Below are 19067 nucleotides of genomic sequence, written 5' to 3'. Positions count from 1 at the left end.
TTGCCTGGTAGAAACAGTCTAACTTGCAGCTCATGTCTAGCACCATACAGCAATCTTAAAGCTTGTGCTAAATTTGCTCCAGGATTTATTCTCCCTATGTCTGATTTCATTTTCCATTTTGTATCTTGTTACATATGAAAGTTTATAAACAGGGGACAGGAACTCACGGCAGAAACAGGATCAAGGTAATGCCTGCAGAATGGTGAGAAATCTGGCAAGACCAAGGTTGGAGGCAGGAGCACAGGCTTAAAGGGTTTGGGTGTGAAAAGGTGATCTTCCCCTAGAACCGTGTATGCCTGACACGAGTTGACAAATCAAAGGACCAAAGTAGAGAAAGAGTTTAATGAATTAGGTCCCAGAGAGACTAGTGGCAGTAGAATGATAGTGGAGCCTGGAATGACCCAATTTACCAGGTGCTCATTATCCCCCACCCTTGCCCCAAATTAAACATTTTAGTGAGCAAAATCCCTTTTACTTTTTGATGGAAGGAAGACAGCTGGACTTTTCTGGTGGCCAAAAAAAAATAAAAATTGCAGTCTTGCACTATCAAAAGTGAAAACCCTCCTGGGAAGGCTGCTAATTTAAGCATTATCAGGCATGAGCATCTTCTCCAACATGAATGAAAATGTTTTAGAGTGGCATTTTGTTTAAAGAAATCATTTAGCTTAAATTAAGAAAAGCCATGCTTTCAATGAGTAATCATTTTTATTTACTTATAACTGAAAGTATTCATTGTTTTGACTAAGATTTCATAAGTGACATAATTCGTGGTACAATAAGGCAGAATCCTGTTGGTACACAGAAAGTGCAGAATTCTGTATGAAAGCCAGAAAACTGGTTCCCGAGGCAGACTCTGACCCAGGACTACTCGTGACCCAGCCATGGAGTTTCTAGGTGGCTGAAGAAGTTCTAAGAGACTAAAAGCAGGACCTTCTCAATTGACAATTTCTTTTCTTCTTCCAGAAAGGGATTGCATATAACCCATGGAGTTATTTGGTAGGAAGCTGAAATCCAGAAGGAGGGGGCACAGAAGAGAAAGGACAATATAAATCTTCAGGGAATTAAGGACCCTGGAATGCCCAAGGCAGCTAGTCAGTCTTTTGCTGATCCCATCAGGATACTCAGACCAGTTGGAAGAAATAGAGCCCAGAGATAGTAGCCCATAGGCTACTGAGCTAGACATAGGCTACTCAGTGAAACTCCTTCCAAACTACAGAGCACTTGGTAGGATGCAAGAGCGTGGACTTTGGCTTTACCTTGCCTTGGTCTTTACTTCTCCAAGTACCTGATTTCAAAATGGGAGAAAAGATTGCTATGAATCTGGAATCTGATAGCATACATAAGATTGCTTAACATGGAAATGAGTGGAAACTGCTCCAGATATTTTACTTTTCCTTCCTTTAGCCATGAATAAACAATTGTGTATTCCCACAGGAAATGCTCTTATAAGAAATGCGATGGAAATCAGATAAATTATTGTGCTATTAGTGAGTGCCCTTTAGCCCCTCATCTCTATGTGGGGGTGGGAGAGGGTCTCCTGCATAACCTCGAAAGCCCCATTGTTTTGGCCTCCTCCCCACCACTTCCCCTTCCTGTAAATTTCCAGAGCAGTAACTGCCCCCACATAGATGTTATTCAATACCAAAGTCATTGTACCAACCCTTCAGATAAAATACAGGATGTCCAGGTAAATTGGAATTTCAAATAAAGAATAAATAATTTTTTATTGTCTCAGTATGCTTGGATTGCTTGGGACATGCTTACTCAAATTTAACTGAATCTTCTGTATTCTTTTTAACCTATATGTGGAAACTCTATTTAGTCATTTAACCACAATTTGTTGGTTATTAGGTTTTTTTCAGTCTTAATCCTGGGCTTCCATTTCCCAGACTCTGTAGTGACCTATGGGTAAAAAAAAAAAATATGGAGGTTTACCAGGTATTGGCAAGGAGGTAGAGCAACTGAAAATCAGTTACATTATTGATGGGAGTATAAATTGGCCCGACCAGTTCGGAATATATTTTGGCACTATCAACTAACCCTGGGACCCAGCAATCCCACACCAAAGTGTAGACATAACAGAAATGAATGTGTCATCCACATAAAGAGATGTACAAAAATGCTCACAGCAGTGACATGTTTTTCATTATAGTCCAAACTAGAAACAAAGCAAAAGTAGCATGCATAAATAAATAGTGGTATATCTATTAATGGAATATTATATAGCAAAGAGAAAGAATGCATTACTGCTACACCCTACAGTGTAGTAAAAGAAGGGAAATAATAAATAAATAATGCGTATAGTTTAATCCATATATGGCTCAAACACGGGCAAAACGAGCCTCTGCCATTACAAGACAGGGTAGAAGTTGCCTTTGAGCAGAAGGATAAGGAGGACTTCTGGGGTGTTGGTAAGGTCCTAGCTCTTGAATCAGGTTGTGGTTATAGGAATTGTTCACTTTGTGAAGATTTACCAATCATGCTTACAATTTTTGTACTTTACTATTGTATATTGAACTTGGATTAAAGGTTTATTTAAAGAGAAATAAGTGATAGAACTGGATGGGTTAAACTGTCAACATAGAAACAATAAGCAGAAGAAAGAGAAGAGAGGCAACTTTTGGGATCAGTGAGTGGGGGGGACTCCTAACAGGACTTGCCAGGAAGGAGAGGAATTTCAGAACAGGATGTAAACAAATCTGTGGGGAAAATGGGGTCATGTAAGAATTCCTGAGTTCCAGCACTTGCATTTTGAACATTTTTTAACCAAGAATCAACCTTCTAGGTTTCATTCCTCACTAGGATTCCACATCTCCTCCTGGAGACACAGTTTATTCATCTAAGAGGAAACTGAGCTAGACAATCTTCAAGACCCCTCCTGAGGCTCATGCTTCATGACACCCTTGATGGGTCTCCTGCCGGTTTCTTACCACAGCACTGTGGTTGAATCTGGGGGGTAGAAAATTCCTTGTGGTGTTGCTCTGTGTTTTACAGGATATTTAGCCACATCCCTAGCCTCTACCCACTAGATAGAGGGTAGATGTCACCCCAGTTGTGACAACCAATAATTTCTCCAGATGCTTCCAGATGTCTCCGTGAGTTAAAATAATCTTTGGTTGAGAACCAGTTATGTAAACCTGCACTGTGCAACACTAGGCAGTTTTTGAGTGATTGGTTTCAAGATTTAAAATACATACATGCACACATAAGAAGAAAGGAAAGTGAGTCATAAATTGCCTACCTTCTATAGTCTCCAAATTTACCTGAGAAGGGACATTCTAGGAAAATGCTTACCATTTACTCCTGAACAGAGCTGGCTTGTGTCAGCTGACCGAGATTCACAGTCACTGATTGGTGGAGTTCAGTGGAAAGAAGAATAAAGGCTCTGGAGCCCCACGGCTGGAATTTAGATCCAACTCTGCCGTTCTGTCCCTTTGGACATGTAACTTCTTTTCAGTTTCTTTTCCTTTCTTCTGTAGCATTGTAGAAGAACTAGCGACATCATACGACATCTAGGAGAGTGTAAAAGAAGGAGGAATGGTATTGTGTTTCCCTCGAAGGCCAAGTACTCTCTTTTCTTTAATACTCATGAAATACTTACCTTATGCCAGGTACCACTCTCAGAACTTTTCAAATATTAACTCCTTTAATCCTTCTAACTCTGTTGTAAGCCAGAGACTGCAAAAATCCCCATTTCACAGATGAGGAAACTGAGGCACAGACAGGTGAAGTGACTCTCCCAAGGTCAGCTAGCCAGTCACTGGGAAAGCTGGTCCTAGGGCCTAAACACTAGAGTCCTCGTTCCTAACTCCTAGACTGTGTTGCTCGGTCCACCTTCTCATCTTTGGTTTCTATAACTTTGGCAGTGAGGTATTCTCCATGTTTTCTCCCTGAAGAGATGAGGAACAGGATGGGGGCCAATGCTCAGTCTTAGAGACAAGCCTCATTTTCTCATCCATCAATTAAAGAGGTTGGACTAGCGATCACGATTTTTCCTTGGCCCTGGAACTTATCCTCTTTGCTTCAGTTTGCTTGTCTGCAGTAAAAAGAGCCTTAGCAGCCCTAATTGCCTGAGTGCTTCAGTCTGTTGTGAATATTAAACAGAGGTCAGTGTTAACGAGGGTTCAAACATGAAAATCCTTTGAAAAGTATTATGCTCTGTACACATGTAAGCCGTTGTCATTGGGCAACATATCACTCCCTGGTTTTTTCCATCAACTTTTACTGGTACTTAGACTCCTATCATGTACAAGGTAATTTGCAGTTTTCAAAATATCTTCACATCCTGTTCTAACTTCAGCCTCTCAAACACTAACTGACTAACATCCAAGCCCTCTGATTGCTAACCCAGTGGTCACGCTATCACCACCCTGTCACTAGGCCTCTCGGTGCCGTGCTCCCAGATGCTTGTTGGTACTGTCAGCTGAGGCACTGGCCCTGCCGCTCGGCTGCAGTGGTGCATCTGTCAGGTCACTGGCGTGCGGGAAGCAGTGGAGAGCAGACGTAGTCTATTGGCAGAGTCTCATCACATTAATGCAACTCAGCGAGGAATGTGGTACTATATTCCTTTTAAAGATGTCAAATGGAGGCTCAGAGAAGGTAGTTTACTTGTCTAGGGACAGACAGACAGTGGAAAATAGATCTGAACCCAGGTTTGTTTGTCTCCACGGTTCCTAATCATGATCTAGATGCTGGCTAGTCAAAGTGTGGACCAGACACCAGCAGCGTGGGCACTACCAAGACCACGAGCTCCACAGCTGCTCAGTAGAGCTCTGTCCACCATCCAGGGGTGCCAACATTTAAATAAACACCTAGATTCATTCATACTCATGTATATTGTAGACTGTTTTAAAAATATACTTCTAAACATTTTACTTCAAAAAGGGGGATTTAGGGATTTTAAAGCAAGTGGCATTAATCCTTGTGGTAGATTGGAACTGAATTAGCTGAATTAACAGATACTCAATACATACTAGACGTGACTTGCATATATAGTAATTGTAGCATATGCCCACTTCAGGACTTACATCAGAACTTCTAATTCTTAAAACTTACTCATTGGTATTTTTTTTAACATGAAACACGACAAATTTTATCCTTACTTCAAACTACTCAACACAACAAATATATGTGTCCAGTGCTATACAAACAGGTATGAAGCACTGAAAGAATATTTAAGATATAACTTTTGCCCTGAAGTAATTTTTACCTGTGGAGTTTCTGAAAAAAGAACTTTAGCATAGCTTTCCATTTTGATACATTGACTAAATGATTTTGATTGTCTCTACTTTTCCCACAGCATTGTTTTTATTAAAGAAGTCATTTTTGCTTAAGAATATTGCCTTCCTGGTCCATTTGGCTGTACTCATCTTCCTGGTATATTTTTAAAGGTAACAGAAAATTTGCCCTTGAGACCACAGGTCTATCCGTAATATTCAGAATTGAATAACACATGACCTGTATAATGTATTCCTTATCTGTAACTAGTTCTCAGATAGTAGACTGAATTCATATGTCGTGCCACTCTGATCAGATGGTAGTAGCATCCTATACACTCTTGTGAAGGATTCTAAGATGTCCAGCGGGAACGTTCTGGGATTGGTTAGCAATGCCTGCTATGAGCGTGGGAAAGAGGCGCTGAGGGGCACCTGGCCATGCATTGCCGTTCCTTCCCTCTGACATGCCCACTGCTCCAAAAGGCTGAGGTCTTTACTCTGCCTCATGCATTCCATACTCTGTTTCCCTTAGGCATTCCTTCACACTGTTCCCACTACCTAGAATGCTTACTTTCGATGCCTGGGCCAGAATCCAGCACCATCCAGTCAGCCTTCCCCAACTTCTACAGACCCAATGGTAATTCTCTTTCTGCCAGTTTGGAAAAAAACAAAAAAACAAAGAACTTGTTCCTGGATCATATGTGCGAACTTCAGCTCAGCGCCCTGAATCAGATACTTCTCTTACATCTCCCAGGGGCCAAGGAGGTTCTCAGTACAAACTTGTTTTGGTTGAAATGAATCATCTCCACTTCCTCTTTGAGGTACACCTGTCCTTCCTGGGCTGAGCAAGTGTCACCACAGTTTTTGGCCTTTTATTTTACTATGGAGAGTCCCCTAGTGATTTCTGTACTAGTTTCTCCTTATTGAATTTCTGTAACATTTCCCTCTGGCTTTATAACTATGCCCAGTCCCAAATTCAAGGCAGACTTGCTGGGCAAAAAGATTTGGACAAATTATGCTTTTCTCTTCTTGTCCTCTGATTTGCTTCTCAGAGGAGTCAGTATCTGGGAAAGGAGTTGAAAAAAACTACAATTTTGATTTAAAAGCCATCAGATTAGGCAATAGCACTGTTGTGGTCCCCTTCCACGTTCTCACTTTTTATCAACCCCCCTCCCTTAAGAAGCTCTTGGGCCCTTATTAAACATACAAATCTCTGGACCCTTTCCCAGGCCTATTAAATCCAAATTTCTAAGGATGTCTCATCATTAACAAGCCCCTCAGGTGATTCTTACCCACATGAATGTTTAAAAAAGAGAAAGAAAATTTGTTTGTTATATGCAAGTTTTCTAGTGTATTTCAGTAACTATACCAGATGCTGGCTAATAATATAACAATGGTGTACTATGGGAGAATATCTATAGACAGAAACCAGTAGAAAATACCGATTGTGTAGAACATTTTCATTAATAAGACTCCAGTACAACCACACAACACTTAATATATACAAAAATGAAAGTATTTGGGCCTTAACCTGCACAAATTTAAATTTAGTTGATCATGCAAGGCAATGCTATCCATTCTCATGAATTTTAACAATCACCTGTCTGCTAATTCATTTCTTTAACAATATCATATCCATGTGTACCATGTTCAGACACTGTTGTAGGTTTCCCTGGTTAGCCCTTTACCTCTGCAGCCTGTCTGCAAACAGTCTCTGCACTACCACATGACCATACATTTTCCTGCATTGTCAGCAAAGGCATCATTACCCTACCAATTAATCAAACAGGAGAAAGACCTTTGGATTCCAGTTAAATTTTTAAGTACATCTTGCAGTTTCAAACAAGATTCTTAGTATGATTTTATGATCATCATGTAGCCTTCTCAATGTCATGGATTTCTCTTTCGGTCATAAAGCAAGTTCTTGATAATCAATATTAGAGTTACCTTCCTATGGCAGCTCAAAGTGCCTTGGCTTTTATTATTACTTAAAACATATGCCCCTCTTGGTGGGAATCAGTCAGTCACAGCCATGGTCTCAGGGTAAACAAGACCAGGAAGAGCAGTGCCAGAAGAAGAGCTAAGAACACTGGGAAGGACTGAGAGAGCGTGGAATGACACATGACCAGTGGTCTCCAGGGCTGCCTGCAACACAATCACCCCTCAAAAATTTTATACCCCACTTAAAAGTCCACCCTAGGCTAGTGAATCAGTATTTTCAACCAAGACGTAAGGGTGAACCTAATGCACAGCTGGATTGGGACACACTGCAGAATCTTTGACTGGGGCTTCCTTGGCAACATGGTGGAGGAAGACTGAAGAGGGTAAAGTGGAGTGGTAGTAGGCTCAGGGTGCTGCCTTGCAATGCTCAAGGGAAGTGTGAGAAGGGAGCAGGGGCAAGAACACAGATTATGTGTCATGATTAGATTCTATACAGTAAAGAAGAAAGTTGTAACATTAAGTCCTTGTGAAACTGCTTTTTTTCTGTCTTGAGAGTTCTGACTGGGTAGGAGCTCACAAGACATTCAGCTTGATTGCTGGATGAAATATGAAAAGTATAGGACCACTTGGTTTGAAGGACATTATTTCCTAGTGGTTTGCAACTACTGGATTTTTCTGTGGAAATCTGAAGTCTCTTTTTTCAGATGATGGCCTGACACTTTCACAAAAGGAAGTCGATTGCTTTTTAAGTAACATAGGTCTTCTGTTATGGTTTTAGTTATCAGGACTTAAAATCACACAATGAACACTGACATTAGCTAGAAGCATCTTTTCTAATGACAATAATTTTATGGAAGGTAAAGAGCTCTACCTCACAGAGTTCTCTTAAGGAACAATTGAGAGAATGTCTGTAGAATAGCTTCTAAAAATTGATTATAATTACTATTAAAGAAGATCACATCAAATGCAAAATAGACATTGTTCAAGATGGTTTTCTTGAAAATACCAAAAAAAAATCTTGCTGAACTATAGAGATCAGTAAAAGGGGCTAAAAAACACCCCAAACCAGAAAACCTGAGAAAGGAACCCTCATTCCCTTTCCTTTGTGTTCTTAATTCCAAACATGGACAATAGTGTAGATACATTATGCTCAGTTAGTTGAACGTGACCACCCCAATAAGGACAGAGGTGATGAAATGTCTTTTCAGCTGGTATCTACATTACATGCCCCAATACAAGTAGGTTTTTAATCCTCTTTTGGTTTTGTTTTCTAGGCAGTACCCTATCGAACTGAGCCTTAAAAATGAATCCAGTTGTTCAACAGCCAAAATACGGTGCAGGGGGTATGAGCAATGACTGGCAAACTGGCATGTTTGGCTGTTGCGATGACATAGGCATTTGTAAGTGCACATAGTTACTGATTCTCCTTGACAACCTAATGCAGATCACTGTGTAATACGATTCTCGTATTTATCCTGTCACTAGGCCCCAAGCTTAAGTCACTAACTCAGAAGTCACAAGCAGGAAGCCCATAGGTGGACTTGGCCACCAGCTGTGTTTTGTTTGTCCTGTACATAATAATGTACTCTCTTGATGTAGTAATTGAAAATAGTAGGAAACATAAAAATCCAATTCATGTAAAAATCTAGCTCTCTAATCTAGATTTCCAACTTCTCTTGAAAATTGGAAATCTGGAAAGAGGCGTCCTCATTCACCCACGGCAGAGGTCAGCAGCCACTGATTATTAGCTAACCCCACTGAAAGGAGCAGTTACTCAGCAGTTCGCCATACTTACGTCCACCATCCGCTATTATCTACTTGTGTTTTTCCAAGCTGTTTCACTTATTTATTTTGCTGCCTGGCCTTGAGTTGGTGATCCCTGTCTGGCACAATCACCTCTCTTTGAATTTCTTACCTCTTGGGTGTCACATGTCTTGACGTATTTCTCTCCTGTGTCTTCCATTCGCATCTTCCTTCGCCTGCCCCACTGATTCTGTGTGTCCCGAGCTTCTGTGATCTCCCTGTGGCCCTTGCGACTGTTCCATCTCCAGAAGGAGAACAGGTGTTCAGCCTTACTGACTTGTCATCTTTAATGCTACCAAACACACTTTTTGTGAGAACATTTGCCTTATTTCTCCTTCGCCGTTATCAGTCGCAAACACTCTGTGCAGCTCATCTTCCCACTGTCTGTGAGAACAGCCCCCTCTTTTTTTGGAGGATGGAATTTCCACATCCTTTGGAGACTGCCTTTTGCTTAAACGATCTATCAAAAACCTCAGATTTTCTTACCCTATCTAAGGCGCAGTCATATCACAGCTCCAGCCCAGAGGTTTTCACAAGAGATTTGTACTCAGAGCATATCTGAGAACAGTGTCCTGTTTGCTGCTATTTTCTTAGGCCCCTCTTTTTGGACTTATACAGATTTTTTAAAGAGAATTTGCAGTAAGCCTTTTAAGCATCTGATACTAATATCTGTTAATCTCTCCTTGCGTTCATCCCCAAAACAACAGCAGAAGTGTCCTCTGCCTGAAACCATCTGGAGTCTGTTCCCCATTGCTGTCTCCCTTTGGGCCTCATCACTTCTCCTGCAGCGTTCTCTGACCCTAAACACTCTCCCATAGCTCTCAGAGGGCTTCTCAGAGGCCCTGATGCCACAAACTTCCTGTGCAAGCACGACCCAGATGCAAACAAGGGCAGCTAAGAAAGATAATGTGAAGACACTCTGATGGTCAGGGCGGTAGCTTCGGCAATTAAAGCCGACCTGGTGCAACTCCACGCACATTCGCCCCAACTCCCAGACAAAAGGCTCTAGAACCGAGATAGAAAGAGTCAGATGACAGCATTGCTTTCTCAGAATGCCCGTGAAGGCCCTTTCCCAAGGGAGCCTCTTTGTGAGAGTGTGTGATGTGGCTGAGGCCATGATGCTTGCACTGACTCCCCTGTGTGGTTTCACCCTTGCAACCAGGCCTCTGTGGGACGTTCTTTCCCCTGGGTCTTTCATGTCAGATCGCCTCTGACATGAACGAATGCTGCCTGTGTGGAGCAAGTGTCGCCATGAGGACCATGTATCGGACCCGGTACGGCATCCCGGTGAGTCGCCCAGGGCCCCATGTGAGGAGGCAGCCCGCGCCCCCACAGAACTTCCCTTCCATCTGACAGGTCTCTGTGATGGCCCTCCTCAACTTCAGGGCTTGATCTGAATCTTTCTTCACTCCCATATATGGGAATATATTTGTAATGAAATCTTTTACTGTTCTAATTGTGCATCTCTGAAGAAGTTGCTGGAAGTGAGTAAGTGAGGGGTGGAGGCCAACACAGGGTCCTTAGGCTCTCTTGGCTTTACTCAGAGGCAGACACAGGACCCTGCAATCCTGCAAGGCGTGCGGCAGTTCCTTAGAAACCCTTGGGGAAAGACAGATATGAGGTGGATCGCTTTAGAGCTGCCACATTTGCCTCACGTTCCAGGGGTCATTCATTCAAAATGGATTATTGAGCATCCAGAAACTGGGTGAGGCCTGAACTGGTGCTCATTCATTCAACAGGGATTTATTGTGTACCTGGAACACACCGAATACTGTTCCAGATGCCAGAGACACATCAGTGAGCAAAGCAACCCAAAATTCCCATCTTCATCAAGCTTACTGTTTGTTTTGAGAGTTTTTATTTTAACACAATTTCAGACTTCCAGAAAAGTTGTAGAAGTGGTACAATAACTTCTTGACTACCCTATCATCAGACTCCCCAAATATTAAAATTTTGCCATCTTTGCTTTATTTTCTCTCTTTCATCTATTGGACTATCTATTCTATTTTATTCTGAATCAATTGAGAGTTAGTTACAAACTTAAGGCCTTGTTTTTTCTAGTACAGTGTGTATTAATAAAAAGGACATTTTCTAACATAAAAATAATACTATTATGAAAATCTGGAACTTAATGTTGATACAATACTATTATCTAATCTCTGGATCTTATTTATATGTTACCAATTATCCCAATAACATTCTTTAGATGAAAAGACCTAAAAGGATGAGAGGATGACCTCTCTGGGGCAGATCCAGGCAGAGGTGAGATCCAGCGCTAAGGCCTTAAACTAGAGCTCGCCTCGAAGGCTCCAGAGACAGTAAGGGGCCAGAAAGGCAGGAATAGAGTGAATCAGAGGGTAGGGATAGGCTGTAATAGAAGATGGCATCAGAGCACTAGCAAGAGTTAGACCTTCTGGGGCCTTGCAGAACATTAGAAGAACTTTAGCTTTTACTCTAAGTGAGCTGGAAAGCCACTGAAATACTTTTAACAAAGAAGTGACATGATGTATTCTTGTTCCTGGAAACTTCCCTCTGCCCAGCTAACTGCTCCCAGGTGACTGAGAGCAAGTTCTTAATCTTCCTGAGCCTGGACTCCCTCACTGGTGTATGGTGATGATATTCCCCCATGCCCCACCCAGCTGCCTCCAATGATGGTGTAACTAAAAGTCAGGTGAGAGAATGTATGGAAAGGCCTCAGTCCAAGGCCAGGCAAGTAACAAGTGCTCAAATAAGTAATTATTTTATTTTTTGACTGAGAGAATGGCTGAGCTGTCTCAGGGCGGGGGTGTGTTCAGGGCCTGGCTCCATTTCTCCTGCACACCTTCTCAGCCCTGCTGCTCCCGATAGGGCTGCGCAGAAGGCAGCCGAACACACAGGGCTTCTTAGCTTGGTAACTTGCCCCTGAACTTTTTGAACTGTATGCAGGTCATACCTGTGTAGTTAGGCACATGGATGTGAGGCTGAGGTTCTCAAAGTAGTCCACAACCCCAAAATGGCATACAGGAAGGGGCACTTAGCACAATCCTGCAGATAAAGGTTCTGGGACCAGCTCAACAAATAACCAACTTTTTTGTTCTCTGACAATCATTGGGTGGCATCAGTTTTCTCATCTATCATAAGGAAGTTGTGCAAGATGATTTCTAAGGTCGCTTGTAGGTCTTGGATTCTAAGATGTAAAATTTCCTCGCATACATTAAATAATATATTTATAGACACTATATAGTCTTCCTCCTTAGAACAGATCTCTAAAATGACTAGTAATTCCCAGGACTGATTTAAATCATTCAGTCTCTCTGTTTTGTTTCCCTACATCTATGCAGACTTGCGCAGGGCACCGCAGTGCAGCCTCTGATCTGCCTCTCCCTTCCTGGATGCAGCCAGGTGGGCATGCCTTTGGCAGGCATCACAGACTCTGCAGGAGAGAAGGAGAAAGAAAGGAAACACCCATTGATTGAACCATTATGTGGGGGATGTTATTTTGACATACATTTGCTCATTTACTACTTGCAGACTCTGTGGTGGAATTGTTAGCTCTACTTTACAGATATGGAAACCAGGAATGAGAAAGGCTTAATGTCACAGAACATGTATATGTTGGCATTTGGGCTCAACTTTATTCCAGGTCTGAGTCTGGTTTTTCTCACTTTACCATCTCGTCCTCCTTAATAGATGGGTCTTCAGTCACGTAACATAATGCATTCATTTATTCGCTCAGTGATCAGTAACTAGTGCCCACAACAAGGTGGCTTCCAAACTAGCTCAGCGCCAGTCCCCTTTGCAGAGCAGTGCCAAATGAACCATCTCCACGCCTGGCATCCACTTCCTGACATGCTATTCTGGTCAAGGCAGTTACATCCCTTACTACCTTCCACATGGTATTAACCTGTAGTTCAATTCCTTCACTTTGAAAAAGGAGTGTTTTTCTTCTCCATATTCTCTGTACCTGAATTGTGAAACAGACTTAGAATTACGGTGTTTTTTTTATAGGTTTCCTCCATCTCAAAAAATACTAGTGGAATTTTTTTTTCCCCTAGAGCTTCCTAAAGTGAAAGACAGACTCAGACATGCTGGAACAGAAAAGTAATTAAATCCTTATCAAATGAGAATATTTCCTTCCTTGTGGCATATTATATGTATTCAATAAATGTTGGTTTAATGAAGGCTTAAAAGATACAAAGAATAAACAGTAATTAATGAACTGAAGATTGAAAAGAACAAGTATTCTGAGGAAAAGTTAAAGGGTTATTTATCAGGGGAAAAGGCAAGGCTAAGAGAATGAGTTGTCTTCAAGCTGAAGACCAATTTTGCCATAAGATAAAATCACATCATTAGATTTATAATGTTGCTACTTATCTGTCCACTCCACCCCACATGCTTACTCTGTTAGGTGAGAATCAAAATCACTTTATCAATGGAAAAAATTTTCATGAAAAATAAATCACTCATAATCTCACATTTAGGAGCTCCTGACCTTTCTAAACTGAATCTACTGTAGATATCCCTCTTTCTCTTCCTCTCTCTCAACTCACACTGTAAATTGGGAATTCTATTAACACACCCTTTAAAAAAATAAATGCTATTAAAAAATAGAGTTCAAAATTATTTCAGTTAGTCAAGATGTACAGTTATAGAATCTGGTGACCAGACTAGAACCCCGTGGATCACCTAGTTCCTCCTGCCCAGGGCAAGGGTCTCTTCAAGGGCATCCCTGCCAAAAGGTCATTGAAGACCCAAGGGAACTAGTTAGTGCAGGGAGGAGCTTTGCAAAGTAGCCCATTCCATGACTTTTCCAAACACTGTTTATTCTCTACTTTCTTCTTTGCCTGATAACTTATGTATCTTCCCCTCACTCTAGACTCCCTGCCTTGCAGAACAAACATGAGAGGTGTCACTGAAAATGGCTATAGGGATACAATGTGGTCTGGCACTACTCACAAACTATAGAAAAATCAGTGCACTACACAACTGGCTTTGAAGAGAGGCATTCCAGAGCATATGGTGGAGGCCTGGGCTATAGTTGTAACCCATAGGTCATTGGAAATGGTATCATATTATGAAAAGGGCACTGGTTTGAGAAGAGAAAGACGAAGCACTACCAATTTGTTACTTGATTGTAACAAGTCATTTAACCTCATGCAGTCATCAGAAAAATGGGGATATTCTCACAGCATTCTCGTGATAAACAACATAAAATATATGTTTCAAAGAGGTTTGAAAAGCTATACAAATGCAAGGAATTGTGTGACTATATTAAAGGCCACATGTGGATCCATTTGTCTATTTTTTAACAGGGATCTATTTGCAGTGATTTCCTATGGCTGTTGTGTTTCCCTCACTGTGCCCTTTGTCAGCTCAAGCGAGATATTGAAAAGAGAAAAGCAATGAATGCTTTCTAAAAGGTGCTTGGTGAGTTGGCGGGAATGCTTTGATCAGTGACTTTCAAAACAGATCCTCAAAAATTTCCTTGGTGCTCTCTCACAGGTATATGAACTATACCTTAATGAGTGGAGGCAAATGATTTTTAATTGCCAGCCTCACCAATTGGTTGACAGCTTCCAAGAGCCTGGGTTGAGAGAGCTGGGTAGGAAAGGGCTCTGTGATTTGTTAGGATGTCTGCCAGAGGATGAGGGGCTGTGTGGTGTACCAAATAAACATGCCCATATCAACCATGGCCCTCTAACTACACCATGACTTAAGGTGCAGAGACACGAATTATAACCAGACACTCATTTCCCTAAGCCTGGATCTCAGGTCTGCTGCTAGCAACAGTAACCAGCTGAGTTGCTGTACTGAGTGTGACTGTGTAATGTACCTAGTTATATGTTCTTGTCAACACCACAATATTAAAATAAATCATTCTCCAAAGGAGGCTATTTTAGTCTCTATAAATTATTGTTGATAGTACACTCAGTTATCCCAACTTCCCAAAGCCCCACTAAGAAGAAGAGTTACTGACTTTTTGCTGCCTTTATTGTCAAGAGTTGGGCAGCTACCCATTTATCTAGTTTCCTCAGCTCTTCTCAGTCCTTCATGTTTGTGTCAGGCATGAGGGCCAGGGATCACCCAGCCCGTCTTTCAATTCCTTACTGCCAATCCCCATGGCATTTGTCATCAAAGTTTACTTTCTCCTTGGAAATAGCTCTTCTCTGTAAAAGTCTTACCTCCCAAGAGTTCCCTGGGAATAATTAGGATGGTGCTTTCATTTGTATGATTGGTTCACGTTGACACAACCTGTCTCTCTCAGCTGTTTTACCACATGTCACACAAAATAATTTCCTCTTTATGAACGTTTTAGATCATTTCATGTTGCATTTTCATACTGTAGAACCCTACTATTTGTCTTCTGATGGCTTTAAATGGCTCTCTGGGTGACCAAAGTGCCTTACTTTGACAGAGTAAAAATGGCAAGTTTTCTTAATGTTCTTTTTCCTCTTTATCCCCTACCTGCTAAGAACTACCTGTCCTCACCCTTCCCAAGTAGGGACATGTGTTTAAAGACCTATATTACCCACATGACTGGAATGTGATACCAAAGTAGCCCTAGGAGAATTCAAATGGGGTGGTTTACCTGTCTAGTCATCCCCTCAGTGAAAAAGATTGTTTGGGGTTCTCTGCCTTTGAACTCTTATGTTTGCATTTGATGATTCATTGACATTCAGTTACAGAAGTAACAGAAGTTAACTCTGGAGAAGTACAGAGCATTCTGCTGGTTCACCCATCCACCTAGCAGCAGAGCCTGACACGTAGTAGGCACTTAATAAATACTGTGCATGAATGAGTGAACGCAACTGTCAAGCAAGGAAGCTAATGAGTCCCTGTCCCAGGAGACACATCTGAATCCTAACTGGGGGTTGTCACTCTTCCTAATAGATTGTACTGAACCAGGAGCCATTATTTTATGTAGAATTTAAATATGCAGCAATTTGGCAGTGGGGTATTGGTGGAATAGAAGATTTGATATTAGGAACAAGATAATGTAAAGAAACTGGAACTGAAAAATAACTCATTCATTCATTTATTTTTGCTTTTCTTCCTTTTTCTGGTTTCTAGAGGTCAAATGCACATCATGGTGGAAGAAAATGCTGGAATAAAAAACTACATTCTATTAAGTGCTAATCACCTCAAAATTTGGAGACCAATCAGCTAATATGGTTTCAAAAGGTTTCAGAGCATTTCTAATTTCCAAGTTATTTGGAAAGAAATGTATTGCAGTACTGTCCTCTAAGGTGACTTGTCATTAAAGAAAACCAATTTCCTCATGGTTCTTGTGTCTTTAAATACTGCTTCTTTCCTTTAAAGGCACACAAGGTTGTCAAAATGTCAAAGTTGAATGACAAGTACATGGAGATTCTTTCTTCTACTTTTCTTCCTTTATATATATTTGAAAATGTCCAAGATAAAAAGTTTTTTTTATGTTGTGAGGTAAAAGGGTTTCATAATTTTGGATTTGGGAGTCCAGGTGTTACTCGTGCAGTCCTTCACCCCAGGTAAGTGTGGCTTCCTCCCTCTGGAAGCCCCATAAAGTAAATCCACTTCAGGACGTGTTGGCTGAGCATTGCAGAGTTTACTGTAGATGATATGGACAAAAGAGAAGATTTTTGTTGTAAGGCACACAGCAAACCACCTACTTAAATTTCCCGTGGGACACATCTATCCTCTCCATCAGCATCTCCTACAGCAAGCCTGCCCCTGGGGTCCCACACACCTTTCGCTTTTCCTTTTCCAGGATAATGTGACATTCTTTATTCAACATAATTGGTACATAATGTATCAGTTTTCAGTGTACAACACATAATCTGGTATATGTATATAATGCGAAACGATTACCATAGGGAGTTAACATCCATCACCTCACATAGTTACAAACTTTTTTCTCTTATAACAACTTTTTAGAATTACTCTCAGCACAACTTTCAAATACACAACACAGTATTTTAAATTAGAGTCAGCATGCTGTATATTACATCGGCATGACTTCTTTATTTCATAACTGAAGTTTGTGCCTTCTAACCTTCTTCACTCGTTTTACTCATTCTCCATCTCCATTTCTGGTGACCACCGATCTGTTTTCAGTATCTCTGAGTTCAGTTTCTTGGTGGTTTTTTAGTGTCCACATATAAGTAAAATCATATGGTATTTGTCTTTCTCTCTTTGACTTATTTCACTTTGCATAATGCCCCCAAGGTCCATCCATACTACTGCAAATAGCAGGATTTCCTTCTTCTTCACTGGGAATAATATTCCACTGAATATATGTACTACATCTCTGTTTCATCTGCCTATGGACAGTCAGGTTGGTTCCCTGTCTGGCCTTTGGAAATAATGCTGAAGCAAATAGAGGGTGCACTCCACACACAATTTCTCCTGTAGAGCAACTCAGTTCCATCATCCTAGAACCACAGCCCCAAAGGTGAGGGATGGGGATGAAATTCTACATTTAAGCAAAATGGCATGTTTTTCCATATAACTTAGTTTTAAATTACAACTTACTTGATACATAAAAGTTACGAAAAATAAGGAGTTATTTTTATTAATCTTCGATCTGAAAATAGTTATTAGTCTCATTCTCTGCCTCTTGATGTCTCACTTTATCCTGTGCATTCCAAAAGCCTATGGCTCCCTCGTGCCGGCCGTCTTTCCTCAGCTCAATCAAAGCCCCTGAAGTGCTGCAGCAGGCGCTGCCAGTGAAGTGCTAGAGCCGAGAGGCAGCCACTTCTCAGAGGAAGTTGGGGCAGAGAGGGGGATGCATGTAGAAGATTTACAAATTCACAAAGCCAAGAAGAGCAGAAGGAATTCACCTCACCTTTCTAGGGTATGGATCGATCACCCATTCATCCCAGGCCCCACGGAAGCTGTATCACAGTTAGCTGTTGGGGCTTAGTGGCTTCAACCCCAGCACTGACTTCCTGTGCTTTGAGTGTACCATTTTGGCAGGACCCCCTGTCCCTGCCCTTACAATGTGAGTGGGAGTGGCTCAACCCAGCCTGGGGGACAGCCTTTCAGGAGGACGCACTCACAGGGTAGTTGGTGCTGCCTCATGGCTGGGGTTCAGCTGGACTCCAGCGGGGGTCCTGGGCTCCTCACAGTAGCCATATCACAAGCTGCTGGGAATGCCCACAGTTCGGCTGCTCTCTGCCCATCAGGGCAAGCATCTCAAGAAACTATCTGCAAGTGCATGACATTTTATGATCTAGCTTCAGGTGTCACGTAGCATCATCCCCATCCCTGAATGCTCTTGGTTGCGGCAGTTGCAAAGATCCACCCACGTTCCAGAGGGAGGGGACAGAGACTAACTCTTAGTGGGGTGTGGCAAGGCGCTTGACAAGTATAAATGATAGGAGATACTGTTGCAGCCCTCTTGGAACCTAAAATCTGCTACAGATGAGTGAGGTGCTCTGCGTTGTATTCTTGGCATCAGGGTTGTAATGCATCTTGTCTCAGTGAAGTGCCTCTTGGGGGGCTGCAGCTCAGTGATGGGCAACTGCCCATCCGTGATGGAGGCATAAGTTCTGTGATATCAGCTGAGTTGCTCTGGTGACTTTGAAAAGGTTGTCAGAGCTTAAGAGTGGCTGCAGTTTGTAACAATGGCTATTCATTCTGAGATGCTGATTCACATCTGTGGTGGGATCTGGGAGACTGAATTTTGAAAAGGATCACAAATATTTCAAATGCAGGAGTTTGCCCTGTGGAGGTGGTAACTGTAGGTCGTAAACTCTACGTAATTTTCCCCGTTGCTGTAGTTAGTGAGTCCTCGTGCCATAACTCAGAGAGGAAGCGTGCTTCCAGTTCCGAGCTGGGGTACACTGCTTTCCCTGCCCTCCCTCCCCTTTCCTCTCCACTTCACGTCTCTCTCCATTCCTGCCCTGACTCCTGCATCCTGGCAACATGGTTCTGTGCAGGGACACAGCCACTGTGGAAGCGGGGCATATCAGTGTCACAGTATTTCTTTGCATTTCTCACGGTCTCAGTGTCCTGCTCATCAGCTATTTTTCTCCATCCCCCCACCCCAACCCCCAGAAGGTTGAGGTTTTTATTGGCATTTTATTCTACAGGAGTGGCTTTCTGCTGTGGATATTTTGGGTCTTCTCCTGGGGAAGGTGGTGTTGC

At 41.9% G+C, this 19067-nt stretch overlaps 1 protein-coding gene and 1 long non-coding RNA gene across 8 annotated transcripts in view; one reads left to right on the top strand and one right to left on the bottom strand.

The window, feature by feature from the left end:
• The window catches only part of LOC118923012 (placenta-specific gene 8 protein-like), a 56410-nt gene extending 40189 nt beyond the window's left edge, over positions 1–16221 (top strand). For 4 of the 7 annotated variants that reach the window (XM_057502403.1, XM_057502402.1, XM_036906375.2 and 1 more), the window contains 4 exons: positions 8432–8557; positions 10123–10247; positions 14252–14366; positions 16011–16221. In XM_057502403.1, the coding sequence (XP_057358386.1) occupies positions 8461–8557; positions 10123–10247; positions 14252–14356 (327 nt within the window). In that variant the 5' untranslated portion in view covers positions 8432–8460 and the 3' untranslated portion in view covers positions 14357–14366; positions 16011–16221. Of the gene's footprint in view, positions 1–5299; positions 5391–8431; positions 8558–10122; positions 10248–14251; positions 14367–16010 lie in introns of all 7 variants that reach the window. The other 3 variants (XM_057502400.1, XM_057502401.1, XM_057502406.1) reach the window with 2 other exon arrangements.
• LOC118923014 (uncharacterized) lies at positions 1708–10116 on the bottom strand. The gene is made up of 2 exons (XR_005028991.2): positions 9073–10116; positions 1708–3512 (listed from the first exon to the last, which is right to left on the bottom strand). It is a non-coding gene; the product is annotated as an uncharacterized LOC118923014 (long non-coding RNA).
• Positions 16222–19067: the final 2846 nt, after the last annotated feature.

This window comes from Manis pentadactyla, chromosome 5 (assembly GCF_030020395.1).
Source record: "Manis pentadactyla isolate mManPen7 chromosome 5, mManPen7.hap1, whole genome shotgun sequence".
Lineage (NCBI taxonomy): Eukaryota > Metazoa > Chordata > Mammalia > Pholidota > Manidae > Manis > Manis pentadactyla.
Note: the sequence above shows the minus strand (reverse complement) of the source record. Positions and strands in the feature narration are given on the sequence as shown.